This window comes from Spea bombifrons, chromosome 7, assembly GCF_027358695.1.
Source record: "Spea bombifrons isolate aSpeBom1 chromosome 7, aSpeBom1.2.pri, whole genome shotgun sequence".
NCBI classification, from domain to species: Eukaryota; Metazoa; Chordata; class Amphibia; order Anura; family Pelobatidae; genus Spea; species Spea bombifrons.
Genome location: NC_071093.1, coordinates 23,021,097 through 23,046,904, shown reverse-complemented (window position 1 = coordinate 23,046,904; position 25,808 = coordinate 23,021,097). Strand labels below are relative to the sequence as shown.

Sequence of the window (25,808 nt, the reverse complement as noted above, 5' to 3'; positions counted from 1 at the left end):
TTCTTGCCCTGGAAGACATATTACTTTAGAAACAAAATGAAGAGAAGCTGAAACATCTAATTCCCCATCAAATACAAAATCTGTATATCTTAAATTATAATGAATCTAATTTGTCCAACAATGTCTCTTGACGTATCAATGTCCGATGTCAGGAGTCGATCCACCCGAACTTCTCTTATCTTATGCAATAACAATGTCTTCTGTGGTAAATCCTTTGTCTGATCATCAATTCCAATTGGCTTTTGGTACAGTTCAAACAACACAGTAATCAAAACATTATGCTATTTTGATGTCAAGCTTCTTGTATTGCTGTTTCTCTGGGGGTTCTCCTTCCAATAGTAAACATTTTTGTTTCTCCATTTTCTTGCAGAACTGTGTTCCTGCAAGAACAGAATTTAGTTAGAAACATACAATTTACACTGGTCAACATGTACCCACAGCTTCTGCTGCCTACGGGTAATTTTCACAGTCTTTTCTGTTCTTTGAACAAGGATCATAACTTGACCCATTGTGTCGATTATTTCAAACGGTCCTTCCCAATTGCTTTCTCAAGGTCCCGCCTTCCTAAAAGTCTTAATCATTACTGATGCTGCTCCATTTCGAACAATAAGCCGGTACCATACGCTGAAGCATTCTAGGACCTGCGTGTGGAAGGATCGTTTTTAAATTCTCCTGAAGTACCTGTAACCACTTAGTTCTTGCAATGGCATCTTTCTGTGGAGTAGACAAAAACGGTTCATGAGGAAAGATCAATGGCATTTTCCTTCCTGTCATTAATTCAAAAGGTGTATACTGGGTAGTTGAGGAGCTTGTTCCCCTAATACTCATCAATACCAGAGGTACTGCATCAACCAAACTATTTCCTTTATCAAGTAACATTTTTGCAATTCTAGACTTAATCGTTCTGTTCATTCTTTCTACAATACCTGCGGACTGAGGATGGTATGGAACATGAAATTGTTGACGTACCCCCAAGATCGCACAGTCAACAGCCTGCATGACTTTGCTAGTAAAATGGCTTCCTCTGTCAGAAGAATCATGGGATTCCCCAACTGCAAAAAACATGATTCACTAATGCTTTTGCTGTAGACAAAGCATCATCTTTCCTGACAGGCAATAGTTCTACCCACTTAGAAAATACATCTACCACAACCAATGCATACCTGAGACCTTGTTTACCTGAAGGTAGGGGACCCATGTAGTCAATCTGCAATGTAGACCACGGACCATCTGCAGGTGCAATTCTTAGAAGTGGAGGCTTTTGTCCTTTAGGCCTGGGGTTTACTTGAGCACAAATGAGACATGACTGAACAACATTTTGTACAGAGTCCTCCATTTTGTCCCAATAAAACTTTTCTTTGAGGATTTCCAGCAACTTTTGCTGACCCACATGACCTAAGCTTTCATGATTATAGCGGGTGAATTCCGTCTGCAAGTGTTTAGGCACAACTGGAAGTAAATTACCTTGCATCTCATGACACACCATTCCATTTGCACAAACAAAAGGAGGTGTTATTTTATTCTTACATTCCACAATGAACGGATCTTTCATCTGTTCATCGCTGAATGAAGGTATATTTGCTTCCTTACTCTTTACTGGTAGTACTTCCAACGGTTCTAGTTCCATCACTATCTCTCCTGTCAAAGCTGCTTCCTTTGCTAGAGAATCTGCTTTCTCATTTCCAAAAGCTAAATCACTAGTTCATCTGCTATGGCCTGGTACCTTGACAATAGCATATCGGTTAGGATTTTTAGAAGCAAGCTCAAAGATAGTCTGCAATGTATCAACATGACTTAAGATTTTGTTAGATGAATCACAAAACCTCGTTTTTTCTACACTGGTAAGTAGTGAACGTACGACATATGAACTATCGCTATAGATTACCAAAGGATCATTGTTTTCTTTCTCGTTAATTTCCAATACTGTTTTAACAGCATCAATTTCTGCTCTCTGGGCAGAAAAATGTCCTGGTAATCTATTCTGAATAGCTCGACCTTTCTTTGGAAACCAAATGGCATATCCGGTATAATACTGTCCTTTCAAACAAAATCTAGAACCATCTACAAATACTGGTTCATCAGTTTCCTCTACTTCTTTTCTAAAAAGAGATGGATAATCCCCCTGAAATGTCTCAACACACTCATGTGATTCGCCCTCATATTGCAGTAGTTGAGGGAGCACATATTTAGCTTTATGATCCACTTCAATCTGTTTTGGAGACAAAGACAACAACCAATGTGCAAATCTTTGATGTGACACTCCTGGGATACTTTTTTCAAGAAGCAATTTCAAAGTGGAGTGAGGAGTCTGCAGAATTAGTTTGTTAAACCCAACAATATGTTCAGTCGCCTTAACTGCAAAGTGTACACCCACCAAATGTCTTGCACACGTTTCAAACCCTTTTTCTACAGGTGAAAGGAGTTTGGAAAAATAGCCAACTATTCTCCATTCTTTTCCCTGTAGCTGCAGTAAAACTGCTGAGACAGCCGTCTCTGAGGTATGAACTTGTAAATCAAAAGGCTTAGATGGATACACAGTTGTCAAAGATGGTGCTGTCTGTAAATCAAGTTTTAGTTGTTCAAATGCTTTCTGCTGCTCATCTCCCCATGGACCAAATGAATTGTCATCATCAGTACTTTTTAGTAAGTCATATAAGGGTTTAGCTTTTTCAGCAAAGCCCTCTATGAAGTCTCTAGAGAAATTTACAAGTCCCAGGAATTGTCTTAAAGCTTTGAAAGTTGTAGGTACAGGTAATGCTGCTACTGTTGCTACTCTTTCCTGCAAAGGACGTCTCTGGCCCAGGCTTATCAAAACTTCCAAGTACTGAACCTCTTCTTTCAGTAATTGGACCTTCCTTGGATTTAATTTCAATCCTGACTCATACAACAGATCAAACTATAATGCTAACAAGGTGAGGTGTTCCTCTCTACTCTCTGTTGCCAACAAGATATCATCAACATACTGTAGAATACAATCTTGCCTTGAGAATTTTGATAACACTTTTGCCAATGCCTCATGAAACAGACTAGGTGACGTGTGCCCCTTGTGGTAATCTGCAAAATACATATTGCTCATTTAGAAAAGTAAAAGCAAATTTGTATTGACAACTCCTCTCTATCTGAATACTGAAAAAACCATTACTGATATCCAGTACTGAGAAAAACTTTGCCTTAGCATTCAATCGAGACATGATGTCGGGGGTATCTGCTACAATTGACGCCACATTTGGGATACATTTATTAAACATATGCAGATCTAGAAGCATTCTACAAGAATTATCTGGTTTCTTAACTGCCCATAAAGGATAATTTGTCACCGAATTTGATTTGCGTATGACGCCTTGTTGAAGTAGTTCTTCAATAATTTTGGACAAAGGCTCAATTGAATCTGGAGGCAATCGGTACTGTTTCTGAGCTATGGGATCTGTTCCTTCCACTTTGACAACAAAATCTTTCATTGTCCCTACCTCATTCTTAGACTGAGCCCATAACGAGGGATGTTTCTGCACAATTTCTACAAGAGTCAAGTCATCAAAATCCATTTGTGGCCAAACATGATTTGGGGATCCCTCCTCAATTAAATTAATGACGGCCACTATACTATAGTCACTTGGATCTATTACTACAGACCCTTTAAGGTTATTATTTCTCCAAATCACTTGATTCCCTAAGTCAATGACCCAACCTCTTTCTCTCATTACATCAGCCCCTAAGATATTTTCTGAGCTAGGACAATGCCAGATATCAATTTCAGTACACAAATAGCCAGGAATCTCAAACAAAACACCAATAACCAAAGTTGCTGAAGTATTACCCTTTCCACTAAAACCTACAATCGTGCAAACAGGTGAGTTAGAAGTTATAGGTAATGCTTGGTTAGTCACACTTTGTTGAGCTCCTGTATCAATTAAGAATGTAATCTCTTTTCCCTGTAATTTTCCCTTGACATATGGTCTGCCACAGTTGTCAGTTGACACCGGAGCTACATAGGTCAACTTACAGAGTGATTGATTCTTATCTAGTCACTGAGAGGGTGTCAGACTCCCCCTGAAATTCTTTCCTGTTACATTAATAGCAGTACTATTTGTTGTGAGCTCTCGCACCTGTCTTATTAGTGGAGTGTATGGGGACGTTGACTTAAACTGTTCACCAGTAGGTGGGGCTGTTGGCACCAGCCCATTCTCTTTCCTAAACTTTTGTGTTCTGGGGACAAAATTTCTATTTTTAAGAAATTGTCTACACTGCCACTTCAAATGTCCTTTCTTACCACAATGATAACAACTGACATTTGGTCTAATTTTCCTTTGATTAGTATTATCAACTTGTTCAAAATTAGTAGGATTAGTTTGTGGATTGTGACAGTCATTCTGAGTTAATTCTAGCCGTTTGTCAATTAGTTCCTGTACTGTAGATACTTTTACCTTTACAGTTGACATTTTCATTGCTCTTCTAATGTGATCAATGAATATGGCTGCTTCTTGCAAACTAGGTTTTTCAGAGGCAAGCTGAACTGATACAGGATCCAGATATTTAAATTTCCTTACAAATGCTATAACCATTGCCTGTGGTTCATCTCCATCATCAACTGCCATTACCATTCTAAAGGCTTTCTCAAATTTCAACCGAAATGCAAAGGGATTATCTTGAAGATTTACTTTTAGAGATTCAATTAAGTCAAGAGATGGAGATGAGTCACCAGTTGTAAACAGAATTAATTGCTTCAATCTATCCCCGTCATTTGCATGCACTAATTGACCTAATGCGTCCTCTGTAGGTGTGTCCTGTAACCTTTTGGACATATGGGAAGGTATCCAAACCCTGAAAATGTTGTTCCTTTGCTTGTTATTTAATAGGTATTTGTCTCAAATACATCGATTATTATGGAATGCATCCATTTTATCGTCGTATTTAGGAATATCTTTGGCAATTTTCATTAATTGATCATTAATTTTTAAAGTCAATTTTGTTGCCCTGTCTCTGAGCTTTTGTCTCTCAGCTCCTCCTAAGTCAAGTTCCTCATCAGAATCTATCGTGGAGGCACCAGCTGTTTCGGGGACAAAGGATACGCCCTTCTTACTACCTTGTCTTGTGATAACTGACACCTTCTTATTTTCTAAACATAATCTAGATAGTAACTGAGCTTGTCTACCCATATCCCTCTCCAAGTTCTCTAATTGCTGAGCTAAAACAAAACAGTCGGGACAGCTGTTAAAGTTGCCAGTACTGTCATCAGGGTTAGATTCTGGTACAACTTTGTTGATCATGCAAATACTTTGTCTAGGTTGTAAATCCACCACAATCAATTCATTAAACGTTTTAAACATGCTTGGGACATTTTGCAGTTTCTTCTTAAGTTTATCTATACAAAACAATTTCTTATCTATTTTCATATTCTCTAGCTCACATTGTTTGTACATACTAGCCCATAACTGTGCATAAGTAGGACAATTCTCAAATTCAAAAGTTATATTACTTTTGTTAGCATACGTTTTTATAAAATCCATGACTTACCCTGCTTAGTGATCTCTCCTTGAGTGGCTGTTGCTTCACGCTGTATGGCTTTCTTGCATCTGCCGTCAGTAGTGTCTTTTAGCACGTGTTGTTCCAATAAAGTCTGGAAGTCTGTATTCTCAAAGGTCCTTTTCTTAATTTTCTCCCGACAGTTTGCAAAAAGTGTACAGAAATATCTGCCCTTCCCCCTGAGCAAGCTGGAGGGCAAAGGACAAGAAAAAATACGCAGGGCTGGCACGCCAGATATGTAATAAAAATATAGGGCCAACACAAACTTCAAATAATTTGGAACACATATATATGTATGTGCATCAAAAATAGGCAGAGTCACTTAGATGCAAACAAAGGTAAAACATTTAATACGAAAAAAAATAGAAGAAGAATATAAAAAGTATATAACAAAAAAAATAATACAAGTCTTACAAAACCTTGGAAAGGAATTTAGTTGATGGCATCTGTCCTATGCATTCCTGAGGATGGAGGGAGGGAGTGTTCTGGACGTGAAGAGTCCGTGGATGGCAAGTACATCTTCCCTCAACCTCTCTTACCATGCCTCCCTCATGTCTTACAAATGCTTAGCTTATATGCGGTTTAAATAATGATGTCAGTCTATTGGTCTTCACCTAATTGGGTGTTCAAACAGCTTACTAAGGTCTTTACACGTCTAAACCCTATTTTAGGTGGTCACTGTAAGCATACTGTAATGCCCTTTTACAGTTACAACTATATCATGCATTAACAAGTTACTATCCTATCTATAGAATGCCTGTTCAGAAAATCCTTCATTCCATATTTAAGGTCAAGGAAACCCTGAAGCCTATTAATATATCTCTTAATGATCATTTATTTATGACCAATGATTACATATCTTTGACTATTGCCTATACCAATAATTACATATGGTCCTTTTATATTATTGGGGTTAGAAGAGATGTTAAATGTGTTAGAATCTTTTACACCAAGCAGCTTGGTGAGAAGGTTACTCATAGTTGGTGCGATTATTCGCAAATGGAAGAAACACAGAATAACTGTCAATCTCCCTTGGTTTGGGGCTCCATGCAAGATCTCACCTTGTGGAGTTTCAATGAACATGAGAACGCTGAGGAATCAGCCCAGAACTATACGGGAGGATCTTGTCAATGATCTCAAGGCAGCTGGGACCATAGTCACCAAGAAAACAATTGGTAACACGCTACGCTGTGAAGGACTGAAATCTTGCAGTGCCTGAAAGGTCCCCCTGCTCAAGAAAGCACATGTACACCCTTTACCACCAGCCTTTGCCAAAGTTTGTGGTAGTAATTTGTTTTGCGTTTTTTCACACAAATTGTACTTCAGGTATAAATTTATAGCACCAGGTATACGTCACTATCAAACAACACCCCAATATGTGTTCAGCAACATCTCCCGAGTACAATTATACCCCCATGCATGGGTTTTTCGGGTTGTTTGTGATTTAAAATGCCACATTTGGGAAGTGCACATTTTTCAACTTGGAACTTTAACATCTGGTCCTACTGCCCTCATGTCCTAAGTGGGCCATCTGGGCTAATTCAATTTACCCCACCATATATTTTTGAAAACTAGACACCCCAGGGTATTTCAAATGGTGGTATTTTAACCCTTTCCATATGCTAATTTTACCACAAGCCTTTGTCAAAATTTGTTGTAGTATTTTTTTTTATTTTGTATTACACAAATTGTACTTCAGGTATTATTATTATTATAGCTAGAAATCAAAGGTGAGGCTAGAAGGAGATCATTGGGTGAGCGGAGAGACCGGGGTGGAGTGTTTTATGAAATGACGTGCCAGGCACATCATTGGTCTTTAAGGGGTTAATTAAATTAGATAGGGCCGCCGTTCTCTTCTTTCCCCTGCTTAAGCTCTTTTATAACAGCGTACTAAAGTGTCATTGAAGGTAGAAAGGTTGGGCACAAACAAGATAGTTATGTGTTCTATCAGAAGTACAGGGAGGGACTACTAATAGAGCTTTAGGATCTTGTTGTTTGTGAAACTGATAGCTTTCGGCGTCAGGGGAAGTGTGGGAAAGAGGTTTTCTTTTGTTAGATTCCCCACAGTGAACACTCAGGGGCTAAATTCGAACAAAAAAAAGCAGTTTTGTTGGATTTTCTCTGAAAAAATAAAGTGGATATGGCTTTTATCCAGGAGACCCACTAGAATCATTTTCCAACAATAATCCACAGTTACTGTAAGAAAAAAACAGAGAGGCACAGCTTGATTAACATCCAGACAAATTATATATAAAGAAATATACACATAAATAGATTCAAATATTCGTTTTATAATTTTGATCTGTGAGGTTAATGGTGAGATTTTTCCATTTGTAAGTTTGTATGCCCCAAATAAGCATCCTTTCAGATTTTTTAAGAAGTTGATGAATAAAGTCGATGAGATCATCAGTCTAGAAAGTATCTGGGGCACTCAGTTTACTGTAGAGCTTACTCAGCAGCTATGGATGCTGTGTGGGATCAGGCCATTTTACAGCTTCACTTACCATCCCTAGACAAACAAACTTTGTGAGCATTTTAATGGAACCCTGAAACAGATGCTCCAGTCATTCACCCAGACTCATTGGGACTGGCAGCGCTATCTGCCCCATTTGTTGTTTGCCTATAGGGAGGTTCTTCAGGTGGAAAGTACTAGGAGGGGATGATAGCACCAGAGGGGGACATCTGTGGTCTCCTACGTGCGAGAGTTCCAGGACTGGCTCAGGGTTTTGGCTACCGTGGTATGGGAGAATCTCCAAGCTGCCCAAAGCCTCCAGAAGAGGTGGTGTTTTTGGTCTGCTCGAGACCACACATACCAGGAATTCTTGGTCTTGAAACCCCAAAAGCAACATGTTTCTGGCCGCCTGGCAGGGGCCGAATCAGGTGGTGGAATATGTAGTTTCCCAGTGGTCAGGTAAAGGGTCAAGAGAACATTTGGTGTGAACATGCTGAAGGCATACAGGGAGAGGGAGAGAGATGAGGCAGTAGTAGCTATCTGTGCTCCATCAACAAAGGACTAGGAAAGTCTCCCTCTGCTGGAACTACCAGGGGAGCTGGGCTCGCAGGCTGGCTTTGGCCAGGTATCAATAGGAGACAGTTTAGCGATAAAGTTCGAGAACAAGTCCAGAATGTGCTGGAGGAGCGCTAGGACATGTTCCTGTCTCTCCCAGTGTCAGTATACCAGAATCAAGACGGAGATAAAAAATGCTGGAAAACACACCTTTATTAAAAATAATAATAAACAAACCAAATCAGAAATGAAAAAAAGTTGAAGTCAGGAATCAGAGCGGGTAGTCAGATAAAGCAGAATCAGGAGTACAGAAAACCACAATTTCAGAAACCAGAAGGATAATCAGCCAGGCTGGGTCATACACAGGAATCCACACAGAGATAACAGGAACTCACTCAGAGGTCTGAAACCACATAAGGGCAGTGAGCAGCTGAACTAGCATGCTAATTATGGGCACAACCTGAAGGAAGAGGAGGGTTTTCTCTAGATTCATAAGCTATAGCATGAAATGGGTGCCGCCACACAATGAGAAGGAGGAAAATCACTGCAGATAGGCCAGGACCCTGACACTCGGGCTATACCTCTTTAGCCGTGGATCAGGTGGATATGCCACAGCAAACCCAATAGAAGCAGCTGACGTACCGCATAACGGATGCAGCCAGGGAGGGTATGAGAAAATAGATTAAGGAGATGTTAGCTTTAGGTCATAGAGCCATCGGTCAGCCCCAGGTCTGCTTCTGAATTGTATTATGGGCGACTGAATGGTTGGACAGTGACAGACGCCTATCCTGTTCCCAGAGTAGACAAGTTGCTGGACCAGATAGTGGGAGGGATGACTATAGAGTTGAGCAAGGGCTATTGGCAGATTCCTCTGGACACCGAAGCGATGCGGAAATCATCCTTCATTATCCCGTTTGGTTTATAACAATTTAAGGTTATACCACCCAGGATGAAGAATGCCCTGGCATAATTTCAGAGGGGATATGATAACATTTTATAAATATATGCAGGACCAATATAAAGAGCTCTTCAGTGACCTGTTCATTAACAGAAATGTACAAAGAACAAGAGGTCACCCTCTGAGACTGGAAGAGCGCAGGTCTCATAGACGACAAAGGAAGGGATTCTTTACAGTGAGGACAATAAAGGTATGGAATTCACTTCCAAGGGAGGTGGTGTTATCCAATACATTAGATACCTTCAAAAGGGGTCTCGATGTTTTCTTAGAAAGGCATGACATACAGGGATATAAATAGAATAACATTAATATTTTAGAGCTTCTCAGGCCTGGACTGGGACAAAAAATAGGCCCGAGCATTTAAGACTGAGCAGCCCATTTTTTTTTATTTTTTTTTTGTTAAACCAAATTCTGACAAATGTAATATACCATTTCTTGTTGTCTATTAGTTATATTTCAGCATGTTTTTGTCACTGTAATCAATTAGCATTACATAAATATTTAATAAATGAATCATAACATCATGCAATTTATAAAGTGCCATATCTTTAATGAAAGATTCAAAAGAGTAACTAATCTTTGACCATTTAGTTGGTACTTAGAAAAAAAACTGGTGGCAGTGTGGCACTCCTTGGGCCTTGGCTGGTCAGATCACCCTCACAACAAGTAAGTCTGCCAGTCACAGACTCACAGCACAGCAGGGAAGAAACTCAGACCTCAGACCACCCCAACTGAATTGCAGCACTCAGCCAATCCTCTAGGCAGAGCAATGTGATGAAAAATAGTCATCATACACGGGACCCCTGAGGCCACAATTTAGTGCCACTAATCCTTTTTAATAAGATATGCAGGTTGAAATAGAGTAAATAACACAATACCTTTACTTTTGCTCTCACTGATTTCTGGGCCTAGAATATTTTGCCTCTGAAGTGACTACAAATTCAGGAGGGCGTTTTATCTCTGGATAAGTAAAAATTAAATAGTTCAATTTAGTCGTACAGAAAGTAAAGGGCCAGAAAACAGATGACTAAATACACACCAGGTCAGGCTCTGCCACCCAGACACACACAACAGGACAGGCTCTGCCACACCGACACCCAAACACACACACCAGGACAGGCTCTGCCACCCAGACACACACATCAGGACAGGCTCTGCCACACCAACATTCCCTCGGGCCCTGCTCCACGCTCTCTAGAATGCAATCACTCCCTCCGCTACCACACCAAAAAAAAAATTGCCACACTGACTGCAGATTAGGGGAAGACTGTAACAGTGCAGTCTTCCCCTTCTCACCCTGACCATGACTTTGAGAGGTCCTCTCCTCTGAAATCATTCCCAGTCCCTTTGTCCCTCATTCACTAAGCCATACCTCTCCTTTCCTTCCTCCCTGTGAACTATAGATCAAACACATATAAACAGCACTTGCATGTATAGATCACATACAAACCCTATATTTTGAGGTATGCATAAATGATGTATGGAAACATAGCATTGCAGGTATAGATCAACAGAATCAACACAAAAACCAAGCTTTGCAGGTATAGATCAATTGAAAATCACATGTTAACTCAGCACTGAAGGTATAGATGAAATAAACAGAATCAGACATACAAACCCTCTATTTGTAGGTATACAATAATAATGTATGGAAACAGAGCGTACCAGATACAGATCAACAAAACAACACACACCCAGCTTTGCAGCTATAAATCAATTGGATTTACAGGTTGCACACCCCAAAGCCAGCCCTGGTGTCCACATTGCCCACATAGAACCTGATCAGTACCCAGATTACACACACATTACAGCCCAGCCTGAGCCAGCTTTGTCCCCTAACAGCCCAGTGTAATACACCTTTGTCGGCAAACAGCCCACCCTTCATGTACCATCTTTGCATTTCACCAAATCACTTAAACATTCATGATAGACACAAACACTTACACAGTTACTCACTCATTCGCACAAATCATTTACACATATTCATTAATGCAGTCTTGTACGCATTCACACAATTCATCCACACATTAATTCATTCATTCTCGTACGCATTCACACTACCCCCTCTCCCCATCTACCCCTACCCTTCCTATCTGCCCCTTCTCACTATGTTCCCCCTCTCACTATCTATCCCCTCTCCCCCTTTCTCACTGTCTATCCCCTCTGCCCCTTCTCACTGCCCCCTTGCCCCTTCTCACTATGTATCCCCTCTGCCCCTTCTCACTATCTATCCTCTCTGCCCCTTCTCACTATCTACCCCCCTGCCCCTTCTCACTATCTACCCACCTCTTCCCCTTCTCACTATCTACCCTCTGCCCCTTCTCACTATCTATGCCCCTTCCGCTGCCCCTTCTCACTATCTACCCCCTCCCTCTGCCCCTTCTCACTATCTACCCCCCTCTCCCTCTTCCCCTTCTCACTATCTACCCCCTCTCCCTCTGCCCCTTCTCACTATCTACCCCCCTCCCTATTCTCACTATCTACCCCCTCCCCACTTCTCATTATCCTCACTTACCTTGTTGCCGGAGTCCTGTGGTGGGGGTGTGAGGCATCTGTCTTCCCGGTCTGCCGCGGTGCGCGCTTCACAGCTGAGCGCCGGCATATGATATCGTATTCCGGCGCTCAGCATGAAACGCCGGCAACGTGACAGAGCCCGGGACTTAAATTAAAACATTGGGGTTTTTTGGGTTTTTTTACGTTTATTTAACATGGAGGATGTTAAATAAAGTTAAAAAAAAAAACCTGATGTTTTAATTTAAGTCCCTGAAGTGGCGGGCCCGGTCGCAGTTGCTGCGGGCTTAAGGGGCAGGCGACTTACCTAATGGTGCCAGTCAGGGAGGTCCGATCGGAATAAGGTTAAAATATCTACTTATCTTAGCACTTATCTTAGGCCCAATAAATTGGCTGTGGCTGTTAAGCAATTGAAACAGGGCAAATGCCCTGGATGGGTTACCTCCCTCTTCTGGGACCTTACCTGACTCGAGCTCAATCCTTAAGGGAGGTGCCATTCAACCCTGACAAATGTCAGCAACGATTTCATTGTTGTTGAAAGAGGGGAAGGATGTAGAGCAGGGGCGTCCAACATGCGGCCCGCGAGACCTCGAGGTGCGGCCCACGTAAGATCGGCAGCCAGGGCAACCGATCCCACGCGAGCCGCACCTCAAGCCCTGCTACTTACTTGTGGGAGGGTCTTCTGGACTGCACAGAGGAAGCATTATATGAATAAATGAGTGTGTGTGTGTGTGATAGCATGGATGTGTAAGTGCTGGAACCTAGGCATGATGGGACTGTGATTGCTGTTAGCAATCACACTCCTATCATGCCAAGTCAGCCAGTACATGCTGAAACCTGGCCAGCTGCCCCCCTTGTGTATTGATGCTGCCAGCAGTATGGGGTCTGCACTTACAGCCACCCTGTACCAGCATGTACTGGCTGACTTGACATGATAGGAGTGTGATTGCTAACAGCAATCACAGTCCCATAATGCCTAGGTTCCAGTATTTACTGGATGGATGTGTAAGTGCTGGAACCTAGGCATGATGGGACTGTGATTGCTGTTAGCAATCACACTCCTATCATGCCAAGTCAGCCAGTACATGCTGAAACCTGGCTAGCTGCCCCCCTTGTGTATTGATGCTGCCAGCAGTATGGGGTCTGCACTTACAGCCACCCTGTACCAGCATGTACTGGCTGACTTGGCATGATAGGAGTGTGATTGCTAACAGCAATCACAGTCCCATCATGCCTAGGTTCCAGCATTTACTGGATGGATGTGTAAGTGCTGGAACCTAGGCATGATGGGACTGTGATTGCTGTTAGCAATCACACTCCTATCATGCCAAGTCAGCCAGTACATGCTGAAACCTAGCTAGCTGCCCCCCTTGTGTAGTGATGCTGCCAGCAGTATGGGGTCTGCACATCACTTACAGCCACCCTGTACCAGCATGTACTGGCTGACTTGGCATGATAGGAGTGTGATTGCTAACAGCAATCACAGCGAGCACAGTCCCATCATGCCTAGGTACCAGCATTTACTGGTTGCCTGGGTTGCCAGCATTTACTGGTTGCCAAGTCATATTGCTAATTTTGTCCAGTTGTGTGTTACCTACTTTTATTAAAAATGTGAGTTTTTATTATTATTTTTAAAGGTGGGGGTCATTTTCGGTTTTGGCTAAGTGAACCCTGAATGTTTTGGTCCAGAATTTTCATTTTAGATCATTCCTAGAATAAATCTAGGGAATCCTGAATTTGTAGTCACAAAACTTTCTAGGCCCAGAAATCAGTGAGAGGAAGAGTAAAGGTTTTGTGTCATTTTACTTTATTTTAATCTGCAAATTTTATTAAAGGCCATATTTTTTGTCACAGTGAAAAATGAGTGCGGCCCGCGCACGTATACAATTCTGATGAAGTGGCCCACTGCAGAAAAAACTTGGACACCCCTGATGTAGAGCAATGCAATGATTATAGACCAATGTACGTCATCCAAAGAAAATGCCCCCACGATGCCACAATTGTGGTGATCAATGTCAGTGGCCTAAACTTGTCATTTACAAGTAATCTGAAAATATTTTAAAAAATGTAAATCATTTAGAACGCACAAAATATTTTTTTGGGACTTAATCTCCCATCCCATAGGGATTATAGTATTGTAGCAATGACCAGATATGCGATAGATTGGATAAAACAATCAAATGTTAACACCGACGTGTTGCTGGACCAAGCCACGTCTAAATGTGTTTACCTGCTATCCTTACTGCACACTCCAATACATAGGCTGGAGGGAGATGATCTAGAGAGCCCCCTCTTAAACACTACGATACAGTCACGGAAACAGGCGAGGCAGCGTCTTTGGTTACAACTCGAGGTTGAGAAATGGATTCAACATGTGCCTAACCTGGAGATCGCTGATGTCTATGATGCAGTGAGTGCCACTTGTAGAGCTCTGCCAACTTCCATGTATTCTGATATGCTTATTACTCTCTTGAAATATTATACAAGATGGGGCTTAAATCTGATGACCGTTGCAGCAAGTGTGGGTCCCCAGGGGCAGACTTGTATCACTTGTATCAAGACGACCCCGATTAGAAGACGAGGGGTATTTTTCTGAAAAAAACCAAGTCTTATAATCGAGCAAATACGGTATATATATATATATATATATATATATGTTACTGTGAAAGACCGAAATTGGTGAATGTCGACTTTCACCGGTGAATGTCAACACATACCAAATACGTTGGTGAAAGATCGAATATTTCATTTCATGATATTACATTCGGACCCTCACCGGTGTATGTCGACAATCACAGATATGCTCTGGTGGAGGTCAAAAAGAGTACATTCGGACCCTCACCGGTGTATGTCGGAGACAAATAGGCGACTGGCTGTCTCCCGCTGCTGTCAGTCCGTATGCCAAATCCTTTGTTCTGCTGTCAGTCCGTATGCAACTCCCGCCAAATCCTTTGTTCTGCTGTCAGTCCGTATGCCAAATCCTTTGTTCTGCTGTCAGTCCGTATGCAACTCCCGCCAAATCCTTTGTTCTGCTGTCAGTCCGTATGCCAAATCCTTTGTTCTGCTGTCAGTCCGTATGCAACGTTTGATGGTGCGAGTAACGTTTTCTACATTTTTTACGACACCCTTATTTATAATCAATGGATACCGCAGTGAATCGTGATCTTTTTATTGAAAAGTTAAATGCATTAATTGCGGAAAAACGAGAAGACAATTGTTTTTATTTTTCTCAAGAAAAGTACTCTAAAATACTTTCTGAAGTGGTTTCTGCTAAAACTAAGTGCAATACACCTTTGGATTACAGACGATTAAAACGTTTTGATGTTTTAAAAATTAATGATGAAGAGAAGTTAATTGTACCATTAAAACAAGGAGACACGAATATCCAGTATTATGTTACCAATGAGGAATTGTTCAGTATACTATATGAAACTCACACCAGAATAGGCCACGGAGGAAGAACACGTATGCTGAAAGAATTGCAAGTTAAATACAAAAATATTACGTATGAAGTTGTCATGTTGTATTTAAATTTATGCAAACAGTGTCAAATGAAACACAGTGCACCTAAGAAAGGTATTGTTGTGAAACCAATGGTCAGTTCTGAGTTAAACTCAAGATGTCAAGTTGATCTGATAGATCTACAGTCAAACAGCGATGGCGAATATAAATTCATAATGGTTTACCAAGATCATTTAACTAAGTTTGTCCAGCTACGACCTTTGAAAACTAAGAGAGCTGAAGAAGTAGCGCATCACGTTCTTTCAATATTTTTAACATTTGGTGCTCCAGCAATATTGCAATCAGATAATGGTAGAGAATTCAGTAATCAAGTCACAACATTCACATAGTCGCTTGGTGTATGTCCAAAATAATTGCTAAATACCCTTATTTCTTACTTACACCGGCCAATGTCGACATTCACCAAGTACTAATGGTGAATGTCGGAGATTTCTATTTTCTTCTCCGTATTTCAGCGGCGATAAAATATCACAAGGGTGATAATAAAAGGATTCAATTATGTGATTAGAAACTTATTTATTGCAACAACTGAAACTATTATGACATTTTGAATTACACAGAAGTCCCTTGCTTTTGCAACTACATTAACTTATTTATTGCAACAACTGAAACTATTATGACATCTTGAATTACACAGAAGTCCCTTGCTTTTGCAACTACATTAACTTATTTATTGCAACAACTGAAACTATTATGACATCTTGAATTACACAGAAGTCCCTTGCTTTTGCAACTGCATTTATTTGTGGAACACTTCCTTTTGCAATGACAGCGTGTATAGCCTTGCCCGCCGCTTCTCGAATTAGCTGCAGCTGCTTCTCTCAGCGAAATTTCTTGAGCCGAAATCTCATTTATGGAAAGTAACTTTTCTTTACAAATTACGAACTGGTTACGTGTGTAAAGCTGCTTGAGGGTACCATTTTTATTTGCCAGTTTATAGAAGTCGGAGTCTTCTATCCCAACAACAACCGCTAACACATTTCGGCTATCTGTACGACCACGGTCGACATCAGGCACTTGTATTCGTACACTATCGCCAATTTGAGCAGGAGGAAATTGTTTTTGTGAGGTGCGTAACATTTTGTTTGCTTGCAGTACAAGATTCTCTTTCGCGGCCGCTCTTTTTATTGAAATTAACTCGTGTTTTCCAGTTAGAGCTTGATGTGGAAACGTAGTAGAATGCAGGTCCTCTTCAATATTTTTCCTTGAAATATGGTTTTCCGAAAGACCACCGCACAAATTTTTTTCAGAAGTATCAACAGTTTCTTCATGCTGTTTTTCGGTTTCACAAGTATTGGCAATTTCTTTGAGTTGTTCTTCGGTTTCAATATTTGCGATTAGTTCGCTAGGCAAAAAAGACGATGCTATGCCTCTTTTAGCCTTAACGCCAAACATGGCTTCATAAGGACTTTGGCGTATTCCTTCGTGGTATGTAGTGTTCTTGGCAAATTGTACAAAGGGTAAACCATCTGACCATTTATTTGTATCGTTATCGTTCATCCATGCGGATAGCATATTCTGTATATCTTGATTGGCCCTTTCAACTGAGCCTTGTGTTTGACTGTGACGAGGCTTTCCATGGACTATCTTAACATCTTTCCACATAGCGCATAGTTCGGATATGACTTGATTACTGAATTCTCTACCATTATCTGATTGCAATATTGCTGGAGCACCAAATGTTAAAAATATTGAAAGAACGTGATGCGCTACTTCTTCAGCTCTCTTAGTTTTCAAAGGTCGTAGCTGGACAAACTTAGTTAAATGATCTTGGTAAACCATTATGAATTTATATTCGCCATCGCTGTTTGACTGTAGATCTATCAGATCAACTTGACATCTTGAGTTTAACTCAGAACTGACCATTGGTTTCACAACAATACCTTTCTTAGGTGCACTGTGTTTCATTTGACACTGTTTGCATAAATTTAAATACAACATGACAACTTCATACGTAATATTTTTGTATTTAACTTGCAATTCTTTCAGCATACGTGTTCTTCCTCCGTGGCCTATTCTGGTGTGAGTTTCATATAGTATACTGAACAATTCCTCATTGGTAACATAATACTGGATATTCGTGTCTCCTTGTTTTAATGGTACAATTAACTTCTCTTCATCATTAATTTTTAAAACATCAAAACGTTTTAATCGTCTGTAATCCAAAGGTGTATTGCACTTAGTTTTAGCAGAAACCACTTCAGAAAGTATTTTAGAGTACTTTTCTTGAGAAAAATAAAAACAATTGTCTTCTCGTTTTTCCGCAATTAATGCATTTAACTTTTCAATAAAAAGATCACGATTCACTGCGGTATCCATTGATTATAAATAAGGGTGTCGTAAAAAATGTAGAAAACGTTACTCGCACCATCAAACGTTGCATACGGACTGACAGCAGAACAAAGGATTTGGCATACGGACTGACAGCAGAACAAAGGATTTGGCGGGAGTTGCATACGGACTGACAGCAGAACAAAGGATTTGGCATACGGACTGACAGCAGAACAAAGGATTTGGCGGGAGTTGCATACGGACTGACAGCAGAACAAAGGATTTGGCATACGGACTGACAGCAGCGGGAGACAGCCAGTCGCCTATTTGTCTCCGACATACACCGGTGAGGGTCCGAATGTACTCTTTTTGACCTCCACCAGAGCATATCTGTGATTGTCGACATACACCGGTGAGGGTCCGAATGTAATATCATGAAATGAAATATTCGATCTTTCACCAACGTATTTGGTATGTGTTGACATTCACCGGTGAAAGTCGACATTCACCAATTTCGGTCTTTCACAGTAACATATATATATATACATATATATATATATATATATATATATATACATATATATATATATATATATATATATATATATATATATACATATATATATATATATATATATATATATATATATATACATATATATATATATACATATATATATATATATATATATATATATATACATATATATATATATATATATATATATATATACATATATATATATATATATACATATATATATATATATATATATACATATATATATATATATATATATATATATATATATATATGCATATATATATATATATATATATATATATATATATATATATATATACACTGCTCCAAATAATAAAGGGAACACTAAGATTACACATCCTAGATCTGAATGAATGAACTAATCATATGACATACTTGCGTCTTTACATAGTTGAATGTGCTGACAACAAAATCACACAAAAATCCTCAATGGAAATCAAATTTATCAACCCATGGAGGTCTGGATATGGAGTCACACTCAAAATCAAAATGGAAAACCACACTACAGGCTGATCCAACGTTGATGCAATGTCCTTAAAACAAGTCACAATGAGGCTCAGTAGTGTGTGGCCTCCACGTGCCCGTATGACCTCCCTACAATGCCTGGGCATGCTCCTGATGAGGTTGCGGATGGTCTCCTGAGGGATGTCCTCCCAGACCTGGACTAAAGCATCCGCCAACTCCTGGACAGTCTGTGGTGCAACGTGGCGTTGATAGATGGAGCTAAACATGATGTCCCAGGTGTGCTCAATCGGATTCAGGTCTGGGGAACGGCCGGGCCAGTCCATAGCATCAATGCCTTCCTCTTGCAGGAACTGCTGACACACTCCAGCCACATGAGGTCTAGCATTGTCTTGCATTAGGAGGAACCCAGGGCCAACCGCACCACCATATGGTCTCACAAGGGGTCTGAGGATCTCATCTCGGTACCTAATGACAGTCAGGCTACCTCTGGCAAGCACGTGGAGGGCTGTGCGGCCCCCCAAAGAAATGCCACCCCACACCATTACTGACCCACCGCCAAACCGGTCATGCTGGAGGATGTTGCAGGCAGCAGAAAGTTCTCCACGGCGTTTCCAGACTCTGTCACGTCTGTCACATGTGCTCAGTGTGAACCTGCTTTCATCTGTGAAGAGCACAGGGCGCCAGTGGCGAATATGCCAATCCTGGTGTTCTATGGCAAATGCCAAACGTCCTGCACGGTGTTGGGCTGTAAGCACAACCCCCACCTGTGGACGTCGGGCCCTCATAGCACCCTCATGGAGTCTGTTTCTGACCGTTTGAGTGGACACATGCACATGTGTGGCCTGCTGGAGGTCATTTTGCAGGGCTCTGGCAGTGCTCCTCCTGCTCCTCCTTGCACAAAGGCAGAGGTAGCGGTCCTGCTGCTGAGTTGTTGCCCTCCTACGGCCTCCTCCACATCTCCTGGTAGCGCCTCCATGCTCTGGACACTATGCTGACAGACACAGCAAACCCACTTGTGTGGGTTGTAGACTCCGTCTCATGCTTTCACTCTAGTGGAAGCACCGCCAGCATTCAAAAGTGACCAAAACATCAGCCAGGAAGCATAGGAACTGAGAAGTGGTCTGTGGTCACCACCTGCAGAACCACTCCTTTATTGGGGGTGTCTTGCTAATTGCCTATAATTCCTCCCTGTTGTCTGTCCCATTTGCACAACAGCATGTGAAATTGATTGTCCATCAGTGTTACTTCCTGAGTGGACAGTGTGATTTCACAGAAGTGTGATTGACTTTGAGTTACATTGTGTTGTTTAAGTGTTCCCTTTACTATTTTGAGCAGTGAATATATTGTGACAAACCCTGTAGCACGAGGGCCATAAACATCACAGTTAGGGGTCTTAAGCACAGTCCTCTAGGGCAATCAGAGTCAGGAACACCAGCTGTAGCAAAACAGTGCTTTATTTTTAATCGCCAAACCCCAAAACCAAATCATAAAAACAAAACCTAGCTCCCAATTGGAGCCCTCTCTAACTAAACTATACTGGTCCAGACTGACCAGCCTATTCACCCACTAACTCAACCTCCCAATCAGACCCAGCTACGCCAGGCTCTGGAAAACCTCCCCCAGACAGCACACAAAATGTCCAGGCAGGTATTGCCTCACTTGGCTCAGGGATGGTCCTCTTGTTCAGGGCCTCTCCTTGCCCTGGGAGCTCAGGGAAACTTCCTCTTCCCCAACAGTCTCTCTGAATATCAGGCTCCAGGGGTTTTTAATGCCCAGCACCTGTGCCTGACGCCGGCCTCATAGGAATCCTGGACCAGATCCTGCGGACTTCTTGCCTCCTGGGAAACCTGGCATGGAATTTCCACAAAATGGGGAAACGGAGCATTGGCCCACCCTGCTCTCCAATTGCTCCACCCCAGGGACCCATATTTATGATCTGGATAGCACCTGTACCCAAATGCCACACTAAGCATCTCCCTGGGGTTTACACTGTCACAATATATATATATGTGTGTGTAAAGGCAGGGGTGTGTGGTGAGGGCAGTGTATAAATGTGTATGTATGGACAGGCGTATGTTAGTATGTGTGTGTATATATATATATATATATATATATATATATATATATATATATATATATATATATATATAGTGTGTGTGTGTGTAAGGGCAGTGTATGTATGTATATGTGTATGGACAGGCGTGTGTAAGGGCAGTGTATGTGTATATGTGTGTTTGTAAGCTGTTGTGTACGTGTATATGTGTGTAAAGGAAGGGGTGTGTGAGGGCAGTGTATGTCTATACATGTGTGTGTGGACAGGCATATGTTAGGGAGAGCTGACCCACCCAATCCAAGCAGGCTTTGTATACAACAACCAGCCAGTCACCGGTAAGGTACATCGCTTGCCGTGATTGGCTGGTTGTTGTATACTGTGTAGAGGGGTAGTCTTATACGGCGAGTATAGCCCAAACTCTATATTTTAACTGGAAAAGTTGGGGGTCGTCTTATACGCCCAGTCGTCTTATACGCCGGAGAGAGGGCTTTCTTTTGATACCATAGTTAGATAATTAGCTGAAAATTTAGGATGAGAAATTTAGTAAAAACTATCGAAAATTAGGAAAAAAACCTTTTTTTTATATACTGTATTTGCTCGATTATAAGACGACCCTCCAAAATTTGAATATTAATTTAAAAAAGTTTTACTAGTAAATATTAATTCACATGTAGACTATTTTTTCATATTTAATAAAAACTATGAATGAGAAAAAATCATTTTTTGTTTTTATTTCGTTATTTGCCAGCCTGCCTCCAGAAATGCCTTATACCCCCCTATATGCCACTCTGCCTCTCAGATATGCCTCTGGATGCCCTATTGTCCACTCTCCCCAGATATGCCTTTTAACCCCCTATATGCCAGTCTGCCTCCCTGATATTCCTTTAACCCCCTATATGCCAGTCTGCTTCCCTGATATTCCTTTTAACCCCCTATATGCCAGTCTACCTCCCTGATATTCCGTTTAACCCCCTATATGCCACTCTGCTTCCCTGATATTCCTTTTAAACCCCTATATGCCAGTCTGCCTCCCTGATATTCATTTTAACCCCCTATATGCCACTCTGCCTCCAGAACGCCCTTAAACCCCCCAAATGCCACTCTTACCCTCCCCCGACTTACCAGTGCGTCCCTAGACTTCTCCCCCATCTCTTCTCCTTGGTGTGTAGTGGTGGCAGCCAGCCAGATGCACGCAGACAACTTCCGCTGCTGCTGCCGTCTGCTGAGTCCATGAATGCACTCATAGAACCCCCTGGCAGAAGTGCTGGCAGCAGCGGAGGTTGTCTGCGCACATTGCACAGACCTCCACCGGCTGCCGGTCCCCCAGCACTGCAGGGGACCTGGATCTTAGTCTTATAGTCAGACCTCTATTTGAGCTCTGATTAGAAGATAACCTTGAATATAAGACGATGGTTATTGTTCAGAGCATTTGCTCTGAAAAAACCTTGTCTTATAATCGAGCAAATACGGTAGATAATATTGGTTTTTTTTTTTTGTTCCTCCTTAAAAAAAAAAAAAAAAAAACACACTTTTATTAAAAGTAAGTAACACACCAAAATTGGACAGAAAAAAAATATTATATATATGTAAAAGGCAATCACACTCCTATCATGCTAAGTCAGCCAGTACATGCCGGAATCTTTTAATAAAAGTGCGGTTATTTTTTTAAAAAACACTTCTTTGTACTTGACCCCCTCTTTTTTGTTTTTGCCCCCTTGTGTATCACCCTCAGCCAGCACTATGTACCGTATTTGCTCGATTATAAGACGACCCTGATTATAAGACGACCCCCCAAAATCTGAATATTAACTTAGGAAAAAAAGAAAAAGCCTGAATATAAGACGACCCTAAAGGAAAAAAGTTTTACCAGTAAATGTTAATTCATGTAAACTATTTTTTTAATAAAAGCTATGATTGAGAAAAATATTTTTTTTTTTGTTTTTATTTCTTTTATATTTTCTATTGTATTTTCCAACCTGTCCCCCAGTTACGCACATCTGCCCCCAGGCTTGCCACACCAATATGGCACTGTGGCCCATGATATGCCTTTTAACCCTCTATATGCCACTGTGTCCCATGGTATGCCTTTTGACCCCCTATGTGCCACTCTGCCTCCAGAAATGCCTTATACCCCTATATCCCATTCTGGCATTTAGGGGGTTAAAATGCATATTATGGGGCAGAGTGGCATATAGGGAGGTATAAGGCATTCCAGGAGGCAGAGTGGCATTAAGGGAGTTAAAAGGCATTATATAGAGCACTCTGCCTCCAGAAATGCCTTATACCCCTATATGCCACTCTGGCATTTAGGGGGTTAAAAGGCATATTATGGGGCAGAGTGGCATATAGGGAGGTATAAGGCATTTCAGGAGGCAGAGTGCACTATTAAATGCCCCCTTAACGCCACTCTGCCTCCTGAAATGCCTTATACCTCCCTATATGCCACTCTGCCCCATAATATGCCTTTTAACCCCCTAAGTGCCAGAGTGGCATATAGGGGTGTAAGGCATTCCAGAAATGCCCTACACACACACACACACACACACACACACACACACACACACACTTACTTACCGGTGCTTCCAATTTCCTGATGTATTGCCGGGGCAGCGGGTTGACGTCTCATTCCGCGGCAGCCGGAAGGAGGTGGAGTTGGCAGCGGGGGTTTGTATGCGTCCGTCGCAAATACCTTCCCCGGCTGTTAGAGATCAGGAACTCTGGAATTCTGATCTCTGACAGTCGGGGAAGGTATTTGCGACGGACGCATACAAACCCCCGCTGCCAACTTCACCTCCGGAAGCACCGGTAAGTGTGTGTGGGGGGGGGCGACGACAGGAGGATCCAGGTCCCCTGCAGCGGTGCGGGGGATCTGGATCTTAGTCTCCTAATCAGACCTCTATTTGAGGTCTGATTAGAAGACGACCCCGATTATAAGACGAGGGGTATTTTTCAGAGCATTTGCTCTGAAAAAAACCTCGTCTTATAATCGAGCAAATACGGTATTTATGCCCCTAGCCTGCCCCTCCCTTTAGTATTGATTTATGTAATGGCTCCCGCTGCTCCCCTTGTGTATTGATGTTGCCAGCCCCACATTGTATATTTATCCAACCACCCAGCCCCCTCTTTAGTATTGATTTATGTGATGCCACCATGCCCTTGTGAATTAATGCCCCCACACGCTTGTATATTGCCTCCCCCTTTAGTATCATGTCAGCCCTGGCACCCAGATTGCATCCACAGGACCTCCCCAAGCATAGGACTTGCCATCCTTGCCCCCAAACAGCCTCCCTGTGCCATGCTTACCCCCTATTTACCCATCCATGCTACCACACTCATATTCATTTAATTTACTCATTCACAAACATGGAGCAGCAGCTACATCAGCCCCTACGTTAACCCGTCCCTGGCTGCAGATCTCATGCGGGCCCCACCTCGAGGTCCAGCGGGCCGCATTTGACCCGCAGGCCGTATGTTGGGACGCCCCTGGTCTATTTGCTTTCACTGAACTAATGGCTTTACAGGAAGGGCTAAAAGGGGTTCAATGGCACAGACAGAAGGGGTGAAAGCGGACTTCTGGTAGTTATTTCAATAATAGAATTTAAAACCGCATTTTTGTTCTTAAAAAGGATTCCATCCCAAGCGGATTCATTATCATTTCACCCGGACCAGTGAGAGGGCCCAGCAGTCCAGTCCTTCTTTAAGTGTGCATAAAACATTCCATGATCTATTGCAGATGCAGGTGATCAGATCATTAGCATACAAGGTACTCTTGATCTGACAGGTGACCTCAAGAGGCTGCAACAGACATGACACCTAAATAAGTCTGGACAGACAGGGTGGAATCCTGACAGTATTGGTTTCTATATTGTGTTACATAGTTACATAATTCATAAGGTTGAAAAAAGACCTAAGTCCATCAAGTTTAACCCTTCTACCTAACATTCCTATTCTCGATCCAAAAGAAGGCAAAACTCTAATTAAGCTACTAAGAATTCTGCAAAAATGACAAACTACAAATGCAATATACGAAAATAAAAATAGTATTTTTGGCTAGCTTCTAGATCCAAGGCAAGTTTGTCAACCACTGCTATATACCGTATTTGCTCGATTATAAGGCGACCATGATATAAGACGACCATGATTATAAGATGACCCCCCAACATTTGAGTATTAATTTAGAAAAAAAAGAAAAAGTTTAATTAGGGTTTTTCATATGCCTTACACCCCCTATGTGCCACTCTGCCCCCAGATATGCCTTATACCCCATACGCCACTCTGCCACCCTACTATGCCACTCTGCTGCCCCTGATATGCCTTATACCCCCTATATAGCACTCTGCCCGCCATGATATGCCACTCTGCCCCCCTGATATGCCACTCTGCCCCCTGATAAGCATTTACTTTGACAAAACCTAGTCTTATCATCGAGCAAATACGGTATTATTCTCAAGGAGAAAATTATTGATGAGACATTCCCTTTTAACACTTCTTCATCAAATCAGATGCAGTGTGTTTCAGACATTTTTTGATTACTGAATGTTTATCACTAGATTACTAGACTCTATAAACAATTTCTCATAAAAAAAAAGTTTTCTGGTTGGGATTTCAAAGGAAATCTCCAGTATAAATAATATGTTTGCTGTTAACACTACATGCATATATTTTAATTTCATAATGTTATTTTCAGCCATTTAAGCGCCAAGCATTTTTAAGAAGTTTAAGCATGCCGGTTGAAAACACAAGAATAACTTCACCTCCTTATGAACAGAAGCGGCCATTCTTACAACGCCAAGCCTCAATCACTCAAACCATAAAAAGGTATTGTTAATACTGTTTGTTTCTTATGTACGTCTATATATATTATGTATATATTGTTTATTGAGAAAATCAGCACTATCCCTGTGAATGGACTGCTAGCTGACAGGAGACCAACATT

General features: G+C 41.5%; 1 protein-coding gene and 2 long non-coding RNA genes across 3 annotated transcripts in view; 1 reads left to right on the top strand and 2 right to left on the bottom strand.

Moving 5' to 3' along the window:
* The window catches only part of RHBDF1 (rhomboid 5 homolog 1), a 542,782-nt gene that overhangs the window by 159,178 nt on the left and 357,796 nt on the right, over positions 1-25,808 (top strand). The window contains exon 3 of the mRNA XM_053472100.1: positions 25,560-25,690. Within this exon, the coding sequence (XP_053328075.1) occupies positions 25,560-25,690 (131 nt within the window). The remainder of the gene's footprint in view (positions 1-25,559; positions 25,691-25,808) is intronic.
* The window catches only part of LOC128502357 (uncharacterized), a 306,149-nt gene that overhangs the window by 664 nt on the left and 279,677 nt on the right, over positions 1-25,808 (bottom strand). The window lies entirely within an intron of this gene.
* Positions 67-5,691, bottom strand: LOC128502355 (uncharacterized). Its single transcript, XR_008355100.1, has 3 exons — positions 5,512-5,691; positions 682-714; positions 67-380 (listed from the first exon to the last, which is right to left on the bottom strand). It is a non-coding gene; the product is annotated as an uncharacterized LOC128502355 (long non-coding RNA).